Source organism: Mus caroli, chromosome 10 (assembly GCF_900094665.2).
Source record: "Mus caroli chromosome 10, CAROLI_EIJ_v1.1, whole genome shotgun sequence".
NCBI classification, from domain to species: Eukaryota; Metazoa; Chordata; class Mammalia; order Rodentia; family Muridae; genus Mus; species Mus caroli.
The window spans coordinates 94127776-94136911 of NC_034579.1; the positions used below are offsets into that span (position 1 = coordinate 94127776).

Genomic DNA, 9136 nt, shown 5'->3' on the forward strand with positions numbered 1-9136 from the left:
TAAATCTAGTGGACCCATGTCCAAACAACACAGTACAGATGTCCTGTGAAGGTCTCCCAGCTACATCACAATATAGCAGAGAAGTAGCAGGAAATATACAAGTATAAATAGCCCAAAGGGAGAAGCCAGCCCATGTTTAAAACAATTGACTCATGGGAGTGCAATGAATCTCAGGACACTTGACCCTTGCACAAGAGAGAGCATTAATCTATTCATGAGAACAGCAGTTTCATGATGTTATTCCCTCACACTGGCCTCCCCTCTTAAAAGTTCCACACCTCATGGCACCACACTGGAGTCCAAGATTTATACATATCAACCTTTGTGTCTCAAACATACCAAGTATCAAAGGTTTTAAAAAATATATCTATTGCACTTAATCCCTGAGAGACTTGAGGACTCAGGGAAGGGGGAGGCCTGGTGAGGATGGGAGCACTCTCAGAGGCAAGAGAAAGGAGTAATGGGATGAGGCATTATGGGAGATAGACCAGGAGGGGGGCAACAACTGGAATTTAAATAAATAAAATAATTTTAAAAGATATTGAACCAATATATTACCTATTCATTCTAGAAATATTGAATACTATAGAAAATATAAGTTGATCCCTTGATAATTGTGACAGTATTTGTAGCAAAGTCTGTCTACCAAATGCTATGTTGATCAGAACTAGAATCTTAATTTTTTTTTACCTTAGATCATTAAATTGCCATATGTACATTTATGAAAAAAATCTACCAGCCTTTGTTTCATTAAGTACATATAGCATGCACTTGTAGTCAATGAAATTTAACACTCAGTCCTCAAAGGCTGACCTGAGCCAACTGCAGTTCACCACTGGCTTTAGGGAAAAAAATATCCCAATTTGATTGGATTTAAGGGAAAACTGGAAATTTGGGGTTTGCATAGCAGAAGAGACTAAGGACAGAGCTGATCTCAGATGCAGGTTTTCCTTCCCCTGTTCTTGACTCAGAGGTGTCTTTCTATAAGCTATTGTTGCTGCAGAAGCACCAGACAAAGACTTTGGAAGTAAAATTAGCAAATGATCAAGATCTGGCTGGAGAGATGGTTCAGCAGTTAAGAGCACTGACTCCTCTTCCAGAGGTCCTGAGTTCAAATCCCAGCAACCACATGGTGGCTCACAACCATCTGTAATGGAGTCTGATGCCCTCTTCTGGTGTGTCTGAAGACAGCTACAATGTACTCATATAAAACAAACAAATAAATAAATACAAAGATAAAGATCACTGTCTACATCTTAGACTGGGTTAAAATCATCAGCCAGCCACACACACTTGACAATGTAACATTGGGTAACTCTCTGTGGCACAGTGTCTGTGCATTGGGGTTGTTTCCAAAATGTACCAGCATTATCATTACCATGAGATGGTTAAGATAAGCTGTATAATAGGAAAAGGCTGTTGGAAGTATATGCAATAAAAAAGCCTGTTTTTTCTGTTCATGTGGTATCAAGGGCAATTCTACAGGTGGCTCAGAAGGAGTGACTATCCTTAATCACACATGTCTCTTTCAGCACTGTGACCCTGGCTAGTTATGTGGTTTCTCAAACGTCTGCCTCCTATGTATAGTTAGTCCCTCCTTCTGAGTCATATTCACCAGCCACTACTCCGAGCTCCTCTGATATCTACTCCCTGCCTCCCACATTTCTTCTCATTAAAAAAAATAATAACTTATTAAGACCGGTTTCTACTGTCCACATACTCGTGTGTGTGTGGCCATCCACTGGAATGTGATTAGCCTACCAAAGTCCATATTCACCAAGAAAAAAAATCATCCTTCCTTGTAGAAATCATTAACTGTCAATAGCTCCTCTGTTAGGGAAGGGTCCTTGGAAGCCCCTATTCTTGCCATACAGGAAACTTGACTGACTTGATTCTGAACAGGTCTTATTCAGGCAACCACAGCTACTGTGACTTTATGCGTATAGCAGCTCTATCACATCCAGAAGACATGGGGACATTTCTATGTTTTTAATCAAACAATGAAAAACATAATGAAGAATGGGTGGTCACTGAATGGATTAGTAATGATGGTTGAACAGACTAAAGGTGTTGGGTTTTCTCTGTAGATACCACCTTACAGAAAGAAAGTCAGGAAGGAAGCCCACCCCAAACCCAGAGTCAGGAACCTCTGAAACCCATGGAGAACGTATCAAGACCCATTCATCATCCATTAGTTTTAAAAACTAACTTTGAAGAAGAGGAGGAGGAGGAAGCGGAACCAAATGGTTAGTATCCCCTTTCTCAGATTGCAGTGCACATGTCAAAATTCACAGTACTCCTAAACTACTAGGGGTTTCACATGCAATATACAGACTGTTTTGTTGAGATCTATTTATTGGCTTTAGAGGTTCTGTTGTAAGGTGATAAGGAGACATATCTCACATTGACATTCGCGCCTGTACTTACAAAGAGGTACAAACAGCCTCATAAGAGACAACTACTCTGACACTGGCATACGTACATCTATTTCTTGTAAAAATTCACTCCTCCAAGTTTCTTTTCCTGTATTTTATTGATTATTTTATTTATTTACATTTCAAATATGGTACCCCTTTTCGGTTTCTCCTCCTCAACCCCCCATCCCATCCTCTCTCCCCCTGCCTTTCTAAGAGGGTGCTCCTCTGCCTACACACCCACTCCTGCCTTCCTGCCCTAGCACCCCCCTATGTTGTTGCATCGAACCTCCATAGGATCAAAGGCCTCTCCAGCCACTGATGTCAGACAGGGCCATCCTCTGCTACATATGTAGCTGGAGCCATGGGTCCCTCCATGTGTACCTCCATGTCCCACCATTTCTTGGTGGTGTAGTCCCTGGAAGCTCTGGGGTGGGGGTCTGGTTAGTTGATATTGTTGTTCTTCCTGTGGGGTTGCAATCCCCTTCACCTCCTTCAGTCCTTCCACTAATTCTTCCATTGGGGTCCCTGTGCTCATGCTATGGTTAGCTGCCAGCATCTGCCTCTGTATTGGTCAGGTTCTGACAGCGTTCTAATGATCCAGAGAGTAGCTTGGAATTTATAAAGCCCTACCATCTACTTCATCCCTGATATTCCTTAGAGAAGTATGGACAAGATTAGGACCCATGTGTGCTGCGTCATGGCCCTTCCTTTCCTCCCCATATCATCATAGCACAGATAAACTTCAGATAAACACTTGAAAAAACAAATTTACTTTGTATCTGTCCTGGAATTCATCTTTCTGTGGGTATCCATTGCCACAACTTCTGGGTTTAGGAATGCCCACAAATCTTCATTGTTCCTTTTGCCAGGCATAGGCCCACTCTCTCCTACCCACATGCTCCACCACACAGCATCTCAGTGCACCTGTGTTTTCAACCTCTCGTTTCTGGATACAGAGCATAAAATACACCATTTCTCTTCAGTGAATCTTTTAACTACTAAACATAGAAGCATTTTGAAATAAGAGTTTATACACTTTTTTTTTACTTCAAACATTAGATAAAGAACAATCCACCCATGAAAACAATACTGGGGATTTTTCTTTCTAATTTGTAAATGTTCATATTATTTGGAATTGGAGCAATTTAATTTTTAAAAAATATATATCCTATAGATGCTTCTAGTTTATGGACAAAGACCCCTGAAGAAATTGAAGAGAAAAGAGCAATAAAGGAGATGTGTTATAAATCTGGTAAGAAATCATACTTTTGTGGAATTTCCAATGATCGAAATGATCCACATGCTAACCATTCTTTTCTCACGGGAGTTTAGGTGAATACTATAGATTCCATGCTCCTCCAGACATCCCATCATCAAAAAGTGTAGCTCTGACAGTGGAGAAAGAGTTAGAAAAGCCTTTGGAAAATGGCAGTGAATTACAAGAAGGTAAGAAATTAGATGGCAAAATTCAAAGTGACATGTACGAGATACTAATGAATAGATCCTGAATTATTCAGTGCAGTGTACACTAGAGCAGGATGAAATGATAAATAATACATCCAGTTTGTGAGTGAGAAAGGCACACTCTACTCCATGACCCAAATTTCCTAAGAAAGGATGCTATTAATGTAATGATATTTCCCCAGAGAAACCCCGACAAATGAACAGACTTCACAGACACAGGTAACTCTCACACTCCACACAGGAACTCTGTAAATAATTTGCCTTTCTGTCTCATCGGTATTTCAGTGAAATGGAACTCAATGTTTTATTTTGAATGGAAAGGGGAACCCAGATCAGGGTGGACAAAAGTGAGGTGACAAAACGATGTTAATGGCAGATTATGATTCTGTCTGTTGAATGAACGTCTTTTGTGTATCAGGCAATGCTAAGGCCATTTTGATGGATAAGTCCCAGACTCTATGATGATGCATTTCCTTTAAGCATGTCTGAGTGCTTTTGGTCTGCATCTTGTCCTTAAAAACAAGACAAAGAACATTTGTTTTATGTATGGAAAAGCAGGCCCAGGAAGAAAAGTACATGGGTGCTATAAGTTTATGTAGGTTTTCTGTCTTTAGAGTGAGCTTACGTGCACATAGTGTAGTAGTAGAAGACTGCTCCCTGCTTCTCTGAAGGTTAGGAAGGAAGGAGGGCTCAGAGAGAGAGGAGCTATCAGAAAGAGGGACAACAGAGAAAAGAGATGCAAAGGCTCAGGTTGGTCAGTTGGATACATAACAGAGCATCTGTACCTCCCTCCCTCCTTATGTAGCAAGCTGTTTAAGTGCCTGGCAGAAGGTGGCAGTAATAGACTGTCAGAAGGTGGAGCTGACTGGGGCTCATAATAACCACACTTGAGAAACCTTAAAACAAGCAAACAAAAACAAAAGACACACCTGCCAATCAAAGATCGATAACATATGCATTTGTATACATATAAAAATTGCCTTGAATTGCTTTCAGAAATGGACTCTTGTGTTTCCTGTTCACGTAGAGCAGTGGTTCTCAACCCTTTTAATGCTGAGACCCTTTAACACAGTTTCTCACCCTGTGGTAACCATCGTTATCTTTGCGGCTACCTCATTACTAATCTTGCTTCTGTTAGTAATTTTAATGTAAATATCTGTTTTCTGGTGGTCTTAGGGAAGCCTGTGAGAGGGCCATTCAACCCCAAAGATGTCTCAACATATAGGTTGAGGATCCCTGACTTAAACTGACAGGAAATGTTACTATTTTACTACACTGGGGCTTTTAATTACTATTAGAGCAATTATGAACACTTCCACTAAGATTTTCTGAAGTACTGAAAGTAAGTTGAAAATATGGTGTTATTCATTCTTATAAAACTAGGGCAAAAATATCAAAGTCAGGAAATTGCCTTTGACACATTGTTATTGTTTCTGGGTCCCCTCCACAACTTTCCCCAGCAATGCTACTGATATCTACAAAGTGAATTTATTCTTTCTTGGTAAATTATCCTGTTCACAAGCTCGCCGCATCAGGCAGCCATTTTGTTTGTTTGTTTTCTTTTTTTTTTTTTTAAGTTAACAGTTTATTTTCAAAGTAGATTATCTGGATATATACAATGAAAGCCATGAGAATAATTTAATTACCAAGTATCATTAGAACTTCTAGGCTATGATTCTATTTGCTAAATTAATCATGAAGAGATAGAAACTAAAAATTCGTTACAGTGAAACACCAACTAAAGCATAGTATGCACTGCAATAGTGTAAGAGTGTTAAAACTCAAATTGCCGATTACTTACCAATCCAAGTAAGAGAAAAAATTCTACTAGTTTTGTCATTCACAAAATGAGCTTGAAATCAATGTGCTTATGTGTCATTTGCCAGATCATAGTGTATATATTAATGTTTAAGTTTCTTAACTGTCACTATGAATTTCATTATTTATAGTGGACTGGTTACTGGAGTGACTTTTTTATTTTATTTATTATTATTTTTTTACTTTCTTCCCATTCCTAGGAGATGGTCTTACAGTTCCAACAAAGTTTAGCCTATTTGAAAGGGCAGGAGAGGCAAAAACATCATTGGATAGGAAACCAAGGACTGACATTGCTGCTTTTGAAAATGGAGGTGAGCTGGATGGTTCCAAATATATTACTTCCAAAACTCAGGGTTTGTCCTTAATTTTTTCCTATTTCCTATTTAATGCAAGGTTTGGAGATACATCATAAAATAAGATGCCCTGAAAGGCTGGTATCTCTACCAAATGCCTTGGGAAAATTTACACTCCATGGACAGGCCATTTCAGCTTCTCTACCATTCATTATGAGACATCTGGTGTGAATGTGTACACGCTCAACTCCAGGCTACAGCTAATTCAGATATCAAGCACATGCAATAGCATACCAACTCACAGCCAAGTGCAGAGGAGGTGGCTAATAAATACTCGGAGAGAGCTGAGGTAGTGATATCTGAATATAGGTATCATGTACACCAAGATGCACATTCTCATTGTTTGTCATAGCTTAAATATTTTAAAATCTTTATCCATTAGCATGTAGGAAAATCCATCCTCTGATAGAAATAAGTTCTTGAGAAGATGTAGATGCCTTTTCCTGATGTGGAAAGAACAACAACAACAACAACATAAAAACAAGACAGATAGGAATAATGTATGCAAAAAAAAAAAATCATGATTCACCGAGGCCAGAGCAAGTTGGTGATGCTCTCCACAGGCCTGATGTTCAGTCATTCTCTTCTGTCTACCTCTCCTCTCTGTGCTACTTTGATGCTGTCTTCTTCTTCCCTTATATGCTGTAGACCTAACGAGAGCCAAAGGGCGAAGCTGGCAATCCATATCCTCTGACCAGCCCTTTCAGTCATTGAGAAGCTAACCCTTTCCTGTAAAGCATTGCTTTCCTTCATATGCATTTCTTGCTCTGCTGGGACTTAGGAAATGTAAGAATGAATGGCTTTACACTTTCATAATCTTTCTAATAACACAGTGAGTAATACCTTGCTTAGCAGCAGTTACAGAAGGATGTCAAATCTCTCATTCATCTGGAAGACTGGGATCCTGACATAGTGAAGTGAGTTTTGTTGATTTTCCAGATACCATGGGATTCTTTGTTTAATTAGAAACATCCCCTGGGTCTTTGCATATGAGAGTAACACACTTTAAATTGATAATTAAATTCTTTTAACAGTGGGTAGAACATCTTGAGAGGTTATAGCCAGTGAGTCCAGATTCAATTTAAAGTTGTGAAGTATTGTTTTTAGTTTTAATATTTTTAACGTATTCTTGAGCTTTGAATGTAATGAAGCATATTACTTTGGGATGGATAGCTTGGGACAATTCCACATGCGTACTCATCTATGTTTCCATAGTTTCACGAACTTTTTGGCTACCTTGATGCCCTCTTTTTTCAAGTTGTTCTGTTATATCCCAATAATACTTAAAATTAGATCTTTATCATCAGTCACTAAGGGAGGGTTTGTTCTAGTTAAAGCAATAGGCCCCCCTCATTGGTAACTGCTGCCAGTTGAGTTTTGCATTTTTAATTGCTATTTAAGTGGAAATATAGAGTTTGAACTCATTTATTTTAGTATTTTGGTTAAATATTTGAGTTGTTTGAGACACAGTTACATTGTTGATTGTTGAAGTAGCCCTTTGACATTGTTGTACATGCACATTGCTATGTAAATAATAAGGTAAATCACATATGTATTTACCTGTGCCTATTTAAAATATAATCTATATACGTATTCATTTCTTTCTGAAGACACACAAAGAGAAAGAGAAAGGAGGGAGGTAGAGAGGATGGGAAAGGAGAGCGAGCAAGAGAGAGAGAGAGAGAGAGAGAGAGAGAGAGAGAGAGAGAGAGAGAGAGAGAGAGAGGAGAGAAGAGGATTCCCATGAGCAAATATTAAACTACTTATTTTATTTTAGAGAGGAAACAGAGTTCAGAGCGTTCAGTGACTCTGCTACTGCTGTGCCACAAGGCAGGAAGCAACATCAGGGTTCAGATCCCTTGCAGCTTCCCTTGCATCGTTATAGTGATGACAGAATGCTGTGCTGTCCTCCTGAAAGCCCCATCCTGTGGTCATCTCTGCATGATGAAAACACAAACAAGAATGCTGAGCCTATCACCTTGTTGAATCTCAGCGAGGAATATGTGCAGCTGAGAATTCAAATTCCTTACCACTCTGCGTGGTGTTTGTGAAAAGTACCAGAGACCATAGGCATCATTTCCAGCCTGTGGCCATCTGGAACAACCCCCCTGTGCCAATTTCATTTTTCTTTTCTGTCTTAACTTTTTATTGATTTTTTTTGAATTTCACATTCTGTACCCCAATCCTATTCATCTCATCCCTCCATATATACTCATTGCAACTACACACACACGCACACACACATATATACACACACACACATTTGCCATGGAAGCTGCAGTGTATCATGGTGTGTCACACAGTATGGTCTTTTGCTCAAACTATACTTGTAACCATTCAGTGCCATCATGAGTTGTCATTGCTCTGATTTTAAGCCTCTGACTTCTGCTACACTACCCATACTGGATCCTCACTGGGATTTCTCTTGGATATCCTGTGGTTGGCCTGTGTCCTGGAGATCGCACAGCTTTGGTTCTGGAGGAACAGTCCCTTTCTGTGCCCTAGTAGTCCATAGATGCAATGGGATAGATGTTAGAGCAGGCCAGCCCAAAGCCACGGGTCTGGGCCTGCGTAGTTGCTCAGCCCACAGCTCTCCCACACATTCACCACAGGGCAAGCTTTCCCACCTCACTCAGGTAAGAAGCAAGGCCAGTTCTCATGCCTACAGTGAAGACCAGTTCTCCCGTGCTCATACCATCCTGGCTAACTCTCCTGCACAGGTGCCATCACCGCAAGCTGTTGGATAGCTTTGTGATACCTCATTGTCCTATCTTTTGTTTTTTTTCTGATTATTAATGACATCAAGCACCTTTCCATGAACTTAATAGGCTGCCTTCACTTATTTTTTGTCACATTGTTCTGTTTTATTTCAATATCTCTTGAAATTAGCTTTTTATTTTTAGTTACTCTAGATACAACTGGATCCTTCCTGTTGACCTGATGTCTTGCTTATTTTCCTGCCCCTTGTGATTCTACCTTCTCTTTGACCTTTTAAAGAATTTTCTACCTAAAGTCTTGATCACCCTTTCCTTTCCTTTCCTCCCCCTTTCCCTCTCCCTCTCTCTCCCCCTCCCCCTCCCCTCC

General features: G+C 39.8%; 1 protein-coding gene across 1 annotated transcript in view; it reads left to right on the plus strand.

Moving 5' to 3' along the window:
- Window positions 1–9136, plus strand: part of C10H12orf50 (chromosome 10 C12orf50 homolog) — a 28041-nt gene that overhangs the window by 7466 nt on the left and 11439 nt on the right. Inside the window, exons 4-7 of the mRNA XM_021174590.1 lie at window positions 2088–2246; window positions 3592–3669; window positions 3750–3863; window positions 5900–6010. Coding sequence (XP_021030249.1) covers window positions 2088–2246; window positions 3592–3669; window positions 3750–3863; window positions 5900–6010 — 462 coding nt within the window. The remainder of the gene's footprint in view (window positions 1–2087; window positions 2247–3591; window positions 3670–3749; window positions 3864–5899; window positions 6011–9136) is intronic.